A 17,752-nucleotide genomic window follows, 5' to 3' on the forward strand; every position below is an offset into this window, starting at 1 on the left:
GTTTGCTATTTACACAGGTGTCCTGGAGCATTATATAATCATCTAGCAGATCAACATAGCCTGAGGATCTCAAAGTATACTAAAAGTACATTAGGATCATGACATAGTGGGAAAGAGTTGGCTACCATTTGACACTGGTCTTTTATTCCTTCCAGAAGTTCACCTAGACATGGAGGATAGATGTCTTCAGTTCTTCATGAGAATAATGTGAATAAAACACATATTTTCCTAATCTTGCTGGCCTAGATTTTTTTAAACGTAGAGCCAAGCTGGATCCTCATGTGAATGGGTAAGTTTTGCCACTCCTATTTGTGCCAAGTAGTTCCACTAAACTTGGCAAAGTTCTCCTATGGTAAGGTCCACAGGCCAGGGGTCTTAACAAGACCTCTGCTTTCAATAGTCAGGCTTTAAAACAGTAAAGCCATAGTAACTTAAAGTGTTCAAAATATACACCATGAAGAAGGACAATAAGACATGACAGATGACAAAGTCTGCACAAGGCATAGATGTTTCCACATATTCTCTAACCACAGAGAGGATCAGAAACTACATTACAAATCAAAGCAGATTCTATGATAAAAATGCCCTCCAGAAAAGGCGTATATCGTCCCTTCCAAAAAAGAAAAAAAAAAAAAAAAGAAGAATGTGATATATTATCCATAAAATCCTCCACAATGACTATCATTTCACTCAGCCAAATCCTGAAGACAGGGTTCGAATCTTAACAAGGTAGCAACAAAATCCACTGGAATGTAAAAACAAGGGACATATTCAGTTCCTATTAAAAGCAGAATAAGCTCTAATGAAGCCAGATGTAATCTGCTATAATAAAGACCTTACATTTGAGTAAAGATCTTAGAATTTGACATGTTTTAATAGAAAAATATATTGCATGTAAATGACATGGCAATGCTAGTACATCAGACCTTGTACTTACTTGGAGTGAATTATGTTCTCCATTCGAGAAGTCCTCCTATTGGTCTTTTCCAAAGTATCTGTCATGCAGGATCGATACAGACTGCCTTGTTATAGGACACAAGATCAGGATGAAGAAACTTTCAGCTCACATTCCCTAGGCTGTGCACAGCTGCTGCTTATGCCAAGGTGTTGCACCACCTCCCATAATCTTTATCAGCCAATCAGATTCCCATATATATTAGGAGGCTGTAGAAAAAAATAAATTGTTATCTATAATGCAATGCAAATCATAATACTTCTACAAAGCTTTTAAAAAATCTTATCACCTATTTTCAGGTAGAAGCATGTCGTTACACATACTGAGGATTGCGAGAGGTCATAACTAGTAAGCATTCCATATAACGCACATAACTACCAAGGAGTTGCTCCCAGATTACTATCATTGGCATTTGTCTAGTTGTACGTGTATAAATCAAATGGCGGTGTCACTTAAAATGGACAACGTATATTTTTGACAGAAGTAACCATTTGCCTGCTTGAGAACTAGTAACACTAACTCTTAAAAAAGTATTTGTTTGACATATCTTCCACTATTCATTTTCTTTATAGTGGATTTTTGGAGCTGTTTCTTTGCTTATGGTTTTACTTCTAGTTCATTAAGTCCTCAAACTTCATTTGCTTACAGGCTCTTTGCCCACAAATGTACTACGTAAGTAGAAAGTATTATGGGAATACTTTTGTCCTGAAAACATAAAGATCCTCTGTTTTATATGAATGTCAATCAGCACCAATGAAGACTGCTAACAAAATCAATGTATTTGCACACCATAACCTGGTCTTTTCCCCATTTTCTTCAGATGTTTATTAGTTCACATCTAGCTGAATAACAACTTTCTTTTTCACACTGGGAAAGCACAAAAATACAGCTGAACAGCATTTTACAGCATTAGTGACCTCTACTTCCCAGCTCCAAGTAATGGCCAGTTCAAGTTTGCTCTCTTTATTCCTCCAAGGCTGCCGATTCACAAAGCAAAGAGATACTTGAGAGGTGCTAAAACTGTTTGCATACTGAGCATTACCTCTTCTGAAATCAACAATCACGGTAAGTAAATCGCAGCCCATACTTGAGAAAAGCTGTGGAATGATGCAGTTCTTTTTATGAAAAACAACAAGAAAACCTACCAAGGAAACAAGCTTCCTTTTGTAGTAGAAAGAAGCGGCAGAAAGCAGCAGCCAACTTTGTAATGACTGACGAGCTGCAGCTGCTGCTAATTAACTGCTGGCGAGACACAGGAGGACACCTTGGGAAGTGGGTGCTTTCTGAAAGTGGTGTTCACCATGGCACCTCTCACCTGGGAGTCACTGAAGGGACTGCACAGAGACTATCATCTTGTATTGCAGAGACCATTTCCTTTGCTCAGGGTATGCCTCCCAGAGAAGGACTTTCCAAAAAAAAAAAAAACCAAAAACAAACAAACAAACAAAAACTTTAAAATAATTGCACTTTGGAATGGGTTGCTTTATAAAAACAAAGCAAACCTAAAAAGAACTGTGAACCACACTATGAACCCTACACTACAGTTTGCATTTTTTAAATTCCTCTCAATGGATCTGGAATAAATCAGCAATGGGTCAAACTGGTTCAGAAAGTGTTTGAATAACTACCCATGGAGTGTCCAGGGGTTCTCTATCAACTGAGTATTTTGACTGCTGCTGTTCAATTACCATTTGAGAAAGCGGGACCGCTGGGAAAGACAACACAACATAAACCAACATTGGCTATAAAAGCACACAGTGTACCAATATTCATACTGCACAGCCCAGCTCTTAGAGACGCTACCAAAAGCAATGTCACATCACACCACTCAATGACGCTTCTAGGCAGCAACATGCAATAAAGCCAAAGGTAAGAGGCCTTCAAAAAATCATGAGAGCCCAAAATACCTACTTTTATCTCTATAATAGAAACAGTAATTGACAAATAATTATTTTACATTTATAAAATATATTATGAGGAACATACTACATGCATTCTAGACTTTCTGTCTGCACTAGAAATCAACTGGGAAATTAGGAGGTATAGCGTAGAAACATCACTATGAATATACTGTGTTACTGCTTTTGCAGCTGCAGCCTCAGAATTTGTTTCACAATAATTCAGTTACCCATGTTTAAATAACCAGCCAGTAGAAGAAAGGCTGATGTATTTCATATGCATTCTCTTTGAGCAAGGGGGGCCTTCACGTCTGGTCGAAAAATGTCAGGCTCATATGACACCACCAAAGTCAGGAGAGATGCCTAACCATAACTAAAAGCAGAATTTGGCCAACACAGTTGGAAAATACCAGCAGAGTATATACAAATGCACACACGCAACCTCATGTAAGAGTAAAGCATGAGACAGATTGGATTTTTTTAATCACACCTTTTAAAAAAGCAAAATTTAATGTATAAACCCCTCACAATGCTATGTGGTTCATTTATGCTCCTGCAACATAAACAGACATATCAGAGCCTGCAGAAGGGGAGAAAGTTCTCTTTTTTTTTTTTTCTTCTTTTCTTTTTTTTTTCCCTGTTGAAGATTTTAAATACAGTTTGAAGACTGAAAGAAAAGATCTGGCCTGCCTTCCAAACTGACTTCAATAATAGATAAGCAATTTTAAGATTACCACAGTCAGCAAGTACATACATAGGCTATACATTAATAAATATATTTATCTGGTTTTTTAAGAGAGCTTTATTTTTCCTCTATTGATAGTTTCTTCTAGCATATAGTCCAGAAGAAAAAAGACAGAAGTCTTTGCTGATTCAGCAAAACCAGCATTTTACAATGAATATCCTAATGGTTTAGACATTGTTTCTCAAGATTCCTTAACCAAAGAAGAGCAGGCTTTCTGTCAGCTTTAGTATCAATTTCTAAAAGTTTTGTATCATCTTCATAAGATTGTTCTATAAAACACATCCCTAAAAAAAGAGGAATTTTAGCTTGTTTTCTGCACGCAGGGCTTGACGTGAAGCTACCATTCACTTCTTCAGGTTTCTTCCCTGCTCCTGGTATACTTTCCTGCTAACACCTGCGGCTTAAATATTTTGCGAAAACATGGTGAAAATCAGTATTGGCAAAGCCATAACTGAACACAAAGATTTGAAGAGATTACTGAAAATACAAAATGCAGAAGCAGGGGATAACAGCTTTTTAACAAAATTACGCAGATAAACTTTGCTGAAAATTAAAAACAATTCTCTTGTATCTGAGCCCATAATGACTATTTTGAATACAGATATTTACTGCTGCCAATAAAGAAATTTTTTGGTAACTTTTCTGTTATTGGGAAGAGCTTGAATACAATCCAGTCAAAAAAAATGCTGACTTTCCTAAATAGGGGCTGTGTTTTTGCAATAAAGAATACTGGTCAATATATAAGTGAAGGAAAACTGAACCAGATGTCAGTAATAGGACCACAGAACGTTGCATTTGCCCAGAATTGCTATTTTAAACACACGATGTTGGTCTACTGGTTTGTGGGATAATAGATTCTTGGCAGCCAGAAGGAGTTTCGATATGTTAGAAGGTTATCCTTGAGAAAAAAGAAAAAAGAAAAAAAAGTAGAAGACAGGTAGAGAAAGGCCACTGATTCCTCATGCTCTTCATAGCAGAAAAAAAAAGGTGACTTACCCAGGAAATCAGTTCAAAGAAAAGCCACTTTCAGCACAGAAGGCTTGGTTTTTTACGCTAATTTTAATTTTCTGCTTTACTTCATTACTACTAATAGTTCATCATACTTTGCCTTTTTTCTTTTTCTTTTTTTTTTTTTTAAGGACTCTTCCCTCCACCCATGCTCAGTTTCTGGGCGAGAAGTCTAAGGAAACACTGGTGAGCTGCCACCTTGCAGCCCAGGTGCAGACTGACGGTGGGGGAACCACACGCAGCGACTGCACATGCAACCCAAACTGCATCCAACCCGGCACCGACAACTTTTTGTGTTGGAAACTTTTGCTCACATGAGAATCCGGCTGTCATCCCCAGGGTTACTGGAGGAAGCTGGTCACAGATCAGGCCCTGCTGTCTCAGAATCACTTACAAACAGCCCTGGAAACCATATGTACACAAAGAACATTAACCCAGGTCCTTATCCATCGCCAATTAAGTACTTACCCATCTCTAAAATGCTTTCTGGTTCAGCCGCAGGGATTTGAGATGGGATCTTGGGTTTTTATTTCCTTCTATTTAAGAAGTAGTTATATCTGTATGCCTTGTTAATACAGAAATAAAACTTCAAGATGTACTTTGTATGTTTGGCGAACAATCACTTCCCTGTTTTACCACGTAGTAAATTTTAAAATCAACTCCATTCATTGTTTTAACAAACTCTCCTCTGAAAGATAATTAAAACCACTTCCCAATATACAACCAAAGTTTTATTTTTATAGTCTATCTTCCATTATGGCATAATCCTTTCTTTTTTTTTTTTTTTAAACCAGTGAAATATACAAATCACGCAAGACAGAAATATGTACATTAAATGTACAGAACAGAGGAAAGGACATAGAAGATTTACATATCTGAATGACAAGTCAAATATTTTACATTAAATAGTGTTTTAATAGCTAGGATCAAGAGATTCAGTTCTGCTCAGACAAAAGTCACTAAAAAAGAACAATAGGAGATTCAGCAAATGAAAAAAGACCATGGTTTTTGTACAATAAAAACCAGTGACATATTCAATGAATTAGTGCTTTATTTATTTTTCTTATTTTAATGATATTCTTTGCAAACATCTGAAGATGAGGGGTAAATATGTCCTTGTACAATAAATTAAGAGCAATAAAGCGCCATTTAAGAAGATGATAAATGATCAAGACGAACTTAACGGTACAGCTTAAAGGCTCGTGAAAAGTTAAGGCTTTAGTACAACTAGGCTAAAGTGAAAAGATTTTCTTCACTTGGTATTTGCAAAACCATTTTCTTTAACCTGTTGGATGGGACTGAGTTGGAAAGAGGCATCTGAACCAGTGATGAAATCCTGTGTAACTACACAGCATTGGGGGGAACACATGTTGTTCAACAAATAACAATTTCCATTTTAAAAAAATTAAAAGCAAGGGCCAAATGCAGCAAATTTTAGAGTTGCAAGATGTCTCCTTTCAGCAATGATCAATAATGCCCTGAATGTGAGAGTGGAATAGAAACGATCTCCGAACCTGTATCAAATCAAGTGCATGGTGCGACCTCTACCAACCACCCAAGAAAGTCCTAAAGCTGGGGAGAGGTTTACTTCTTTGTGATAATACCTAAAACTTTTGAATGATAAAAGCTTTTAAAAAATAATTAAAAAAATAAAAACCACCAAAAGGTTAGAATCAATCTAAAAACCTGAAGAGATCTGAAAAAGATAACGGGGGTGAACTGCCCCTGTAATTTAGACATTTTATTATTTCTTAAATCATTAAAATATATATGTACAAAAAGCTTTGAAATATCAGACACCAACAGACCACAGTTCTCCCATATATATGTAACTGCTCAAGTATAGTCTGAACAGTTGTAGCATATATCTGCAATATATTATCTAAAGCATGTGTATTATAGACATAGGATGATAAATTTGGTATTGCTGCAACATTTCATTGAACTATAATAGTTAATGTTATTAAAATATGAAATTATTGTCTCCTTGAGTGAAAGCATTCCCAAAATCTGAAAAAAAAAAAAAAAAACAACCAAAAAACCAAACCAACCAATCATTCCAAGGGTGGATATCTAATGATTTATTTTCTCACATAAAATTAGAGGAGTTATTTGTCAAGCTGTGTTTTGAAAGACAGCCAGCTATTACACCATTTTTAAGGCATTTTCGAATTTGGGGTATTCTATTTCTATGGGCTTTCCAGGCTGGGAGACCGAAGCTGTTTGCAAGCATTGCAGCTCCCTCCACCCGGCTACAGCACCCGACGAAGGCTGCACCTTGGCCGCCAACCACACTCGGCAGCAGTGAAGTACCGCTCCACAGGACGAGCCACTCCAATGTCACAATTAGCTAATAAGGCCAAATTCTGCCTTAAATATTACTTTTATTATTTGTCAAGGCAGATTTTTTCTTTTTTTTTCTTTTTTTCTTTTTTTTAATTTTTGTTTTTGTTTTGTTAGGTTCTGGAACCAGACATGGCAACTCCGGAATAGCGCAGTTGAAGCCTTTATGATCCTTTGCTCTTTACCCTCCGATGACATTAAGCAGGCACATTCAGATATGCAAGAGACACCACACTTTGTGATGAATATACCCATTATTTACAGAGCCCTAAATGTACTGAACAGTTTTATATACCCTGTTGTGATAACTTCTAGTGTCTGAAACTAAAAGTCATGGGTAGGTCTGTGTGTTCTTCACATCCATAAGGATGGTTCTAACATCCAAAGCACATTACAAGGTTGCTCTGCCTACTTACTGCACATGTATTACGTCCCATGGGACTAAATTAAGATATGTTGGATTTTGCCCTGGAACTACCCTATTGCTTTTAAGAAAAGTCTTTTTTTTTTTTACTTCGTAAAATAAATATTCTCAGGTTCTCCCCATTATTGCCAAAAATACAAGCCGCACACAGTTCTGGGATGGACACAGAGAGGGTTTCCAGGCACTTCTCTTTGCAACTTTTATATTTTTCTTTTTTCTTTCTTGTTTTTTTTTTTTCCTCCCCCCTCCCCCCTTTTTTTTTTTTAAAAAAAAAAAAAAAAGATGACAACTCATTGTACTCTATAAATAAAGTGGAGATAGTCCTGTGGAAAGGGAGAGGGGCCTGCACTCCTTGCTGGCAGGTGGCTGCAGTTCCTCCCACCTTATCCGTCCCCTATTTGCACACAAATTGGTCCACAATCTCTGTGCACAACTTGCATTTCACGTAGCAGCACCAGTGGAACTTGCAGTGGCAGCGTTCTCGCTGCACCGTCTTGAACTGGTCATACCCCCGGCCGCAGCACATGAGTTCACAGCCGTCCATGCCCTCCGAGGTCTTATTGCAAAGGCGGCCCTGGGTGCCCAGGGAGCCAGTGCTCTCATTGCGCACGCAGTAGTCAGGGCTGGGATCGATGTAGACCAGGTCGTGGATGGTGGGTGCATTGAAGCGGCTGTTCACTTGCACCAGCTTGCCCCGACTGTTGAGTTTCATGGCAGCTGCGCTATCGTATTTCTCCTTCAGGGCATCGCCTACCTTGCGGAAATCGGCAAGTTGCAGCCAACAGGTCTTCAGGCTACAGGAACCAGAGACACCATGACACTTACAGGCCACGTCAGCCAGGTTATACACAGTCTGGAGAGGGCAGGGAGAGAAAGCAAAAAGGGTGATGAAAGATGAGCATGGCTATGAAAGCATTTATTTCCCTCAGTGCCTGTGCTTTGTCACATTCCCTCCCGGTCCTCCACAATATTCACCTTAGCATCCTCCTCCCTCCTGCGATAGGGTGGGAAGGAAGAACAAGTGAGCAGACACACATGCACCCCCAGCACCCCTGTTAGGGAGGAGGAGGAGAGGAATAGTCTCGCCAGCCTCTCCCCAGTGCAGACAGCCACAACAGCATGCACAGCCCAGACAGCAGCATCAGTCAGGCTGCAGTCAAATTTTAGGAATTCACTCTCACGCCAGGAAAGGATTTTGCTGTTTCATTGAGAAATGTGAAACATCCCTTTATTTTCTATCTGAGTTACCCTCTCTATTGATCTCTGCTTGAGACTGCAATTAGGGAAAGAGTTAAGATTCCTCTTGCTCCTGGCTCAGCTGCAGCTGATTGTCTGCTCTTGGCTCAGCATCCTCCTCCTATCCCAAATACTGCTCTGCAAGAGAGACTTCATCCAAGAAGAAACCCCCAAACACCTATGGGTGGGGGACAGAACTACATAGCAATATCCTCTTTACAAAGCTTTGGCAGTGAAATATCAGTCATTTGCCCTGTACAAATAGAAATAAGAGTCAGTGTTGACACTGCCCCAAAAATCCTGGGGTCTGACACATCAGATGATACTGTAGACAACTTCCACCCAGCAGTTACAGAGAGGCTTAACGCTGCCAAATGGCACTGCAAAGATGAGGCTGAGGAAGGAAAAAACTGCTCGAGTCTCTGTAAGCAACTGTGAAAGCGTCATTTTTCTTCTTGCTAATAGTACATTGGCCTGTCCATTGCTTTCAGACACCCTCCTCTCAAGTTTAAATACTATTAATTTTCAATTATCTTTCATCCTTCTTCACCTTAGAACACAAGTGTAAAGTCTCCAGCCGACTATTTCTGGCACATCAAGCTCTAGGAAAATAATGACTTTGGCTCTTCATATTCAGACTATTAAAAAAAGAAAAGTTTACACCCATTCATTTAGGCATTTTTGAGATTAAAGAAACCATAAAGACATGTTTAACCACAGAAGACCATGTTTTCTAATAATATGGAGGAGCTTTTCACATCCTCTTGAAGGATGGAAAGAAAAGAAGAGTCAGAACAGTCCTGCTGCATGATTCCAGCCTGGGAAACCCAGCGTGTCCTTTTTCCCGCCAATGCACACTGTCCTGGTTGGAAATACAAACTAATACAATTCTGTTCTACAGAAAATCCATATGAGCTGGGCACTTTTAATGATACAATATGGAGGGGAACACAACACACTTCAGTCTCAATCGTCCCCCATGACAAAGGCAACAGGGCTGTCAGACAACCAGGAGCAACACAAATTCATATAGTTCCCACCTGCCTACACCCTGTATTTGCTATTTTCTTATTTTGTGCATCGAAATGGAGACAAGCCTTAGTGGATGTTCGTCACCTAGTGCTGCCCTGTGCCTTACCAAGGCACATCTTTCCCCAAAAGCAGGGACGCAGACAGGGGCAGAAGGACGTGCTGTTCAGTAGCCACTTACTCGTCTCCCAGCCTCGTTGTTGTGCAGGTTCATCATGATCCGGGCACTCTCATAGGAGCCTCTCTGGTAAACTCTCTCTCGCTCTCGGGCATCAACGAACTCCTTGGCAAAGCGGTATCCGTATTCGATGTTATCCCCGCAGCCACCCCAAAGCCAGTCCCGGGGTAAGTCCTTGGGCCGTGCTGCCCGGCTGCAGCCGCAGGAGGAGAGCTCGCCCTCCCGGCAGGCTCGGCTCATGGCGTTGACCACCCCGGCCGCACTCACCGCATAGGTGAACGCCGTCTCCCGGCTGCCTGCACAGAAAGATAAGCCGTGTTAGGGAAGAGCCCACAAGCACCACTCCCTGCCCATCGATGAGCCAGGAAGGCAAAGGCTCCCCAGGAGCTACCAAAATTCATTTGCCTATTAAAAGCTGGAGTAACCCTGAGCCATGCTCTTCAAAAGGTCTTCACTCCAAAAAAACCAAGCAAATCTAATCCAACTAGAGCACATATGGTGTTTTTGATGAGCAGGAGTCACTTCTCATGCATGCTGGTGTTGGACCAGGGAGTGGGCAGGGGGTGAATCAGGGCTGGAGCACGATGCCAGCGGAGCTGAAGCAACTGTGCCTGCGTGTGAGGGACAGAAAGGGAAACAGACTCCCTGTCTTTCAGAAAAAAAAAGATATGTTAAATACAACTTTTAAAAGTCTGGTTCTTAAATTACTACTTCTCAAACTTGATTTATGCACTTAACCAACTTGTTCCAATTTATTTAAAGTTATAGCATTTTACAAAGCCTCCTGGTATCAAAAGAAACATGTAGCAGAATAACACACAACTTTTCACCCTACATGTAAGCCAGGCACTTTTGTAGGGAGGCTCTTTAAAACCCATAACCTGTGCTGTTCAGTATCCACCTCTCCAGCTCATGTGAATGTGGCAAGTGAGTCCATAGACAATCATCTTTACAAGCTACAGGGAAGAAAAAAACCTTGGCACAAGGCGGCCTTGAAGGTTTTCTCTTACATCTGGTGCCTTTAAATGGAAAGTGAAAATCTCAAGTTTCAAACTTCCAGAAGAAAAAGTTACAATATCCACAACACAAGTTATGGGCAAATACCATCCTCTTGATAGTATCTAACCCCACCCTTACTTAGAACCTGACTTTCCCTATTGCTTTTCCAAGGATGCCACAAGTTCTAACTACACCTAAAAAAGCTTTAAAAACCAAACAAACAAACAAACAAAACAAAAAAAAACCCAAACTAACCAACCAACCAACCAACAAAACTTACACCAGAGAGCCCACTTGAAGTTTGCATTTTATCTTAAGAGACAGCATTCCACCGGGTGTTTTCCACAGAAGACTTCCAGGGTGACTAAGAATAGACTAAATATAATTTTTAAAATTTTCAATCTATATGAATTATGTTTTATTCCTAATCTTCAGTCCAATCAATAGCTCATGCTAGGTTTGAATTTTACAAGTGTTTTCTTAGGGAACAGCATGGTCCCCTCTAAAATTAGGGCTTTAAGAGGTTGCATTTTGGACATACGTATTTAGGTAGCAAAATTTTGAGGCAGAAACTCTTTGTCTAAGACCTACCATAATAAGTCAAGTCTAATAGGAGCTTTCAAGCACTTCTGGAAAGTAAATGATTTGCAGTCTGGTCCATATTTAACATTAAGATGACACCATGCTCAGAACAGCTTTGTTAATGTAACTGCTGTCATCCACTGAATTGATATTAGTAAGAGATCCTGGATTTAAATGGCAAAAATCAGAATTCTTCCGTTGGGAAAGATCGCATTTAAGGAAGATCAGAAGCACTTTGCTCCGTTACTTACAATGGTCTGTTCTCATAGACACCTGCTTGTAGAAGTACTTAGATGAATTAGGGGTATAAAGGGTTACAGGAGTAGCCTTTTCAGTTAAAAAAGGTTCGGCTTTATGCAGTGACTTATGTTGCATTTATTGCAAACTATAGCAGGGGAAACCTCATAGAGATTTTAACATTCCCGTTTCTTCTGTAACACACAGTTTTGGATCAATTCCTTAAGCAAAATTTCCACTAGATTTAGAGGAAAGAAACGTGGTCTGCTTTGGACCACAGGACTTGCCTCTTCCATTACATTTTATTCTTTTTCATGTTTAGCTAGCTCGTGCTTTCACGTGGTTAACTATACTGTTTATTGAGGGATTTAAACTCATAAAGGTGACTTTTTTTACTAGTTTTCATTGTTACCCTACAGGATATTTTGAAGAACTTACTCTTAGCGGAAAAGCGAAGGAAAAGATGGGGTACAGAAAGGAGAGTTGCCCTCGCAAGTTTCCTCCTTGAACTTTAGGCAAACTATAAAATAGCATTAGCTGCTGAAGTAGACTTCAAGTCCCCACAGGTTATAAGTCAACACTGTCTCAAGTCATCCACCCCAGGAACACATCAAGAATGATGGTTCCACACGGATGAGCTACTCTGAATTTTTTCTCTTTTTTAAGGCTTTAGGCACAACTGTGCTTTCCTGCGTTGTCAAACGTATGTCTTTTCCCACAGTCCAGCATGTCTCTCTATTGTAGCCATGGCAAGGAAACACACATTCCAAACACTTCTGAGTCCCCTCTCTCCCATATATATAAAACATAGAAATGGAACTGTTCAATATACACACGTTATAGGAAGCCACCCACAGAGCCAGGCGCTGAGCTTTACACTTGATATGAATAAGTCTGCAAGAACAGAACAATTTTTTTCATACCTGAAAGTAAGATACAAAATGTTCTTTGTCTTGTATTTTAAAAGCATTCAACGTCAGGCAGCAGGCATGAATAAACTGGACCCCAACAGCACCGAGCTGTTGGGAGAGGGTCCAGGTATTTTATGTTATGTTAGCACCTCTTAGCTGCTTGCAAAGCCCAAGCGCAGCCAGCCCAGGGCCGGCCACGAAGCCAGGAGATGGCACAAGGCAGGAAGGCAGCAAGGACCACGGCCTGACCTGGGAACCAGCAGCAAAGGAGAGTAGCAGAGAACAAAAACCCTCAAATTTTGCAGTTCAATAAGCCACAGAGCAAGTTTCCAAACCCAATGCTAGGTTTATTTGTACAGCTTTAGCTAACTTTGCAGGATAAATCCTGGAAGAAAGACTGTCCATTTATCCACTGGGGTAATTACTGTGCTGTCAGTCAGTGCTTTGCCCAGCGCTCTCCTGTGCACAGCCAGCGACAGCGCCGGCTTCAGCTCAGATGACAAAATCCCCCCAGACTATGTGCGCTCAGACCCTGACCGTGCTCTTCTTATGCTGGTAAGAGTAAGGAGTATCTGACAGTCCCTGACAAGCCAGGGTATGGCGGGCTGAAATAAAAGTGAATCAGGCTCCAAAAGAACATTTTTCCTTCCACTCAGGGGAACAGCAATGCGTCGTTACTGAAGGTCGGCATGAAATAATACAACTGTTACCCACAACACCTTTCTTGTTCTCAGTGAATACACTCTTTAGGATCTTTAACTCTTGAATATGGCTATTAACCTTGCTTCCAACTGCAATTAGAATAAGTGGCTTAATTACATGATGAATTGCTGTGTAGACATCAGCTAATACAGTCATATTCAGCAGAAGGGTGGAGTAAAGTTATTTAACTTGAAAGAAACCACCTTTAAATAGATCCATCATACTTGGGGAGGGCAGAAACATCTATTCTGGAGACAGACACCACAAATCATGGGCCCAATCCTGTACATTTCTTCACACCGATAATTCCCTTGAGCTAATTTTCACTTACTTGGATAATAAATAAGGGCTGAAGGACAAAGGCCTACATTTTAAACTGGATATTTTTCTGACATTTGTTAGATTATTAGGACAGAAAAGTGTATAGAAAAAGTTTTCTTTCATGTGCTTTTAGACCTGTTCTTGGGTAGGGTAAGAAAACAAACTCTGTGGGGGGGTAATACTGTGCTTACAAAAAGGCCTAAGGAAGGTTATTTATCTAAAAATCAGCTGTTCCAATTAGGTACTTTTATGCAATAGATTTTTTTCTATTTGTCTGACAGTTTCCAAGTAAAAACTTCTTTCAACAAAAATTCAGACCAAATGCGAATTGATGTATTCGTTCAACCTTAACTGGAGTTAGCTCATTTACAGATAAACCTAGCTTGAGTACGATCTTAAAACTTTTTTTTTTTTAAGTAGGACAGGAAAACACTGACATGAAAGCTGTACTTTACATCTCCAACTAAAAAGCACTGCTGAGTTTGTCAGTGTACTGATCACTATAGAAAAGATCACAACCGTCACCCAGAAAAATTGGCATTTTTCAGTTGCTTACACAGAATCAGCAATCTGTCTTGGGAAAGCCAGAGGAAGGTCTCACCATAGACTCAGCTCAGCAGCACTGGTTAAAATTTTGTCAAGGACTTAAAAATACTATGAGGTCCTTAAACAACAGGAAAAGTGGGCAGCACGTGAGCATTGGAGAAGCAGATTTCAAAGAGGATCTGATAGGGAAAGTGTTGGGTGCCCACCAAATTGTGACAAGATGTTAAACAGGAATGTCTCTCTTAACAGCGATGAGTACATTAAATGTGAGTTACAAGAACAACTGCACATTTTGTCCTGATAGAGCTGATTTCATAAAAATTACCCTGCTACATTATTTTTTAACATAAATCTACCTTTCTCAATAGGAGAAAGAAATTACCATACCTGGAAATAAGCAAGAAGGCATTGCCAATAAACACTAATAGGCAGAGTAGCAATTTTCAGTTAACCTCCAGACCAAGAGCAATTTATTATGCAGCCGCTAACTCTGGAACTAGACATGGACATCTTTAATTTTACAAGATGCTGCTGGTTTTAATTCTCTTAGGTTGCCTTCATTTTGTCTCAGGTTTTCTAAAAGGAGATTTCAGGGCCATGTTTTCCTTTCTCCTCTACTCCCATATGCAAATATATATTCCTACTTTGTTTTCCAAGACATATGGCTGGACAGTGGTGGGAAATCACCTCCAGCTAAAAATAATTCAGCTCCTTTGCCAACTTTTAAAAACACTTGATTGTATACAGTACTCAGTAAGAACCTGGCAAGAGTTTCAAGTGCAGAACAGTATGTGCCATAGACATCCTTAGACAAGAGTTTAATTATAAAGATGTTGCTTCCTACCTATCTGCATGACTCTTCCAAAAACAGAGTTGTTGTCCACAGTGCTGCAATTCCATCTTCTATGTCTGAACTGATACTGGCACTCTTTAATGCCCGTCTTTGCACCCTCTCCAATGAACTGCATATGGTCTTGATACAACTGGCAGAGTTTCTTCTGTCCTTGGGAAAGCCCTGCTAGCTGGCTACATAGTGGCTGGGCTCCTATTATATATACCTCTGACATCTGAACAGGGTTCATGGGGTTCATAGGGTTCATCCCTAAAGACCTGCATAAAGAAAGATTTGGATTAATAAAGAGAAGAATTAGGGGGAAGAAAAAGAGTCTTAAATCCCAAACAGAATTGTATCTTGTACATGAGTATACAACACCTGGTTTTGCTAACAGGTGAGGAAAAAAAAAACTTAAATATAAAACTTTTGTTTTAAAGACAGCATAGAACAGAAGTTATTACTTCCCATCCATGTAGCTATCACCATACGTTAGGGACTGAAGTAAGATGCAGACTTGGAAGACTTGCATCTAGGCAGTCCTTGCCCAGCTTAATGGATGTAGTAAAAACAACAGAAGCCTCAAACAACTGCAAGGCCAGAAAATAAATAAAGCAAAAATTTAAAAAGAACCCTCAAACCCCAGTTTATTTCAAAATACGTTTTAGATTTAAGTGTGGACTTTTCAATCTGTTCTACCATAAACAGGGAAACCTTTAACAAGTCAGAAGTTAGAAACTTGCTAGAGATCACTTCTAGCTTCTTCCAAACTACACACAAAAACACAGAGGGAAGTATATTCACTATAAACACAATCAGCTTTTTTTTCTTAATTCTAAAAAGTGCTCTTCACAACATACATTTCACTTTAAAAGTGTCCATTAATCCAAAAATGATCACTTGAAATGGTAGAGAAACATCTGTTTCAAGAACTCCCAACATCATACACTAGAGAGAAATTGATAATTTGCTAAAGCATAAATTTAAATGTACTTTTTTGTAACAAAAATGTATTAATAAACATTTACGTTACAGAAACATTCAAACTGAAACTTTAAGTTTTTACTTGTAAATCAGCATTCTCTCATATATGCAAAATTTATAATGAGCTGAAATTACTCTTTTAAAAGAGAAGCATTTCTAGTAATTTAAGGATGATCAAATCCATAGACAATCTACTGCACAGCATTCTAAAAAACTGAATTTTACACCACGAGATGTTGCACATTTACACTTATTTGAGAGATGGTTCATTTTACTACATAACATATTACAACTAAAACATTACTCCCCTGCTGTCTCGTTCATGTGGTACTCTCTCAGAAACAAAATAAATAAGAAGTAAATAGACATTTAACCAAGCAAATCTTGACATCCCGTTTTAAAATGAAGTCGATACAAGATGCTTACCACCACGAGCTGGCTTCAATTACAACCTGGGTAAAAGAGGAGAAAATGGCCAGAGCCACTATGAGGTACTGAGAAGCCATTGTACTGCCAACTGTCCCCAAAGCACCTCCTTGGATTAATACTGCAGTGGATTTCTAGAGGGGGGAGAAAAAGTATCAAATCGTTTATTGCTTCTCAGACCATTTTCGAGCATTCAAGTTTAAACAACGGAAGCATCCGGGCTCCTTTTAACTTTACTCTGACTCGCCTGTCCTTCTCTCCGCCGAGGCTTTGGTGCCAGACGCAGACACGTCGCGGCTCCCGCTCCACCGGGCAAAACCCACCCACGCACCCCCACCCCCTCGCGGTCACCGCCTTCCCGGGGCGGCCGCAGCACCGACCCGCGCCCGCCTGTCCCTCTGTCCCGGCCCCGCCGCTCCCCGTACCCCGCCCGCGACGGGACGGGACCGGACCGCTGCTCCGGACATAGGGGGGACCCCATTCCCGCATCCCGTCCGGTCACCCCCCCACTGCCCCGGCACTACAGGCGACCTGCGAGCCCCGGGCCGGGCATTACCCCATCGCTCCCCGCTCCGGAGCCAGTATCGTGGACACAAAACGTTCCCGGCTGGCTAAAGGAAGCTTCAGATTTGCAAAAAGACCCGAGCAGGAAGGCGGCAGGGGGAGGCCGGTACCACGGGGGAGACGGTGCCGCGACGGGGCCGGACGGCTCCCAGACGATGTGGCCGGTCCTCGCCCTTCTCCGCCGGCCCGGGAAGACGCTCGCCGCTGCACCCTAAACCATCTCGCCGCAGCCTCCGTGCTTCACCGCCGACCGCTCTCCGCAATCGCTGAGGCAGCCCCGAGATCCGCGCTGGCAGCCCCGACGACAGCACCCGGGCCCCGACGGGCTCGGTACGAGCCCAAGGCGGTATCTGGAGCGACAAGGAGCAGCTCCACGTCCCGACACGGCCCCTGCAACAACCAGGCTGCTGTCCTGGAAGTCAAACGCTTCCTCCGACAGGTCCCACTATCACCGTCTGCGTCCTCACACGGGACTCTAACTCGCTAACCAGTGCCATTCACAGGTTTTTTTTCCCCTCGGAAGGAAAAAAAAAAAAAAAAAAAGACATTTTCGACACTTGGGGGCTCCCTATTCATTCTCAGAAAGCCCTTGATGCTGAATTGAAGGTGCTCTTAATTCTAATTTATTTCTATTTGCGAAAGGTCGGGAGGAGAGGACCGATCGCACCGCCGCAGCGGGAAGTCGGGCTGACACGAAACCTGCCCGGACACACACGGGGCGAGGCTGCAGGCAGCGTGCGCAGCGCTGCGCCGCTCACCGCCACCGCGCAGGGGCTGCAGCGCCAGGACCGAAGCCTCCTCTCGTCCCTGGCCGCCTCCTGCGGGTTAAATA

At 41.2% G+C, this 17,752-nt stretch overlaps 1 protein-coding gene across 2 annotated transcripts; it reads right to left on the reverse strand.

Moving 5' to 3' along the window:
- Window positions 1-7,352: 7,352 nt before the first annotated feature.
- WNT5A (Wnt family member 5A) lies at window positions 7,353-16,451 on the reverse strand. Of its 2 annotated transcripts, none has more exons than XM_080350732.1 (4): window positions 16,357-16,451; window positions 14,959-15,224; window positions 9,820-10,112; window positions 7,353-8,226 (listed from the first exon to the last, which is right to left on the reverse strand). In XM_080350732.1, exons 1-4 carry the CDS (start codon window positions 16,434-16,436, stop codon window positions 7,768-7,770), a joined length of 1,098 nt encoding a protein of 365 aa, XP_080206858.1. In that variant the 5' UTR covers window positions 16,437-16,451; the 3' UTR covers window positions 7,353-7,767. The 2 variants fall into 2 exon arrangements, with proteins under 2 accessions (XP_080206858.1, XP_080206857.1); XM_080350731.1 differs by having other exon boundaries at window positions 7,353-8,259.
- Between the last annotated feature and the right edge of the window lie 1,301 nt (window positions 16,452-17,752).

Source organism: Nesoenas mayeri, assembly GCF_963082525.1.
Source record: "Nesoenas mayeri genome assembly, chromosome: 10".
In the NCBI taxonomy this organism is placed as follows: Eukaryota; Metazoa; Chordata; class Aves; order Columbiformes; family Columbidae; genus Nesoenas; species Nesoenas mayeri.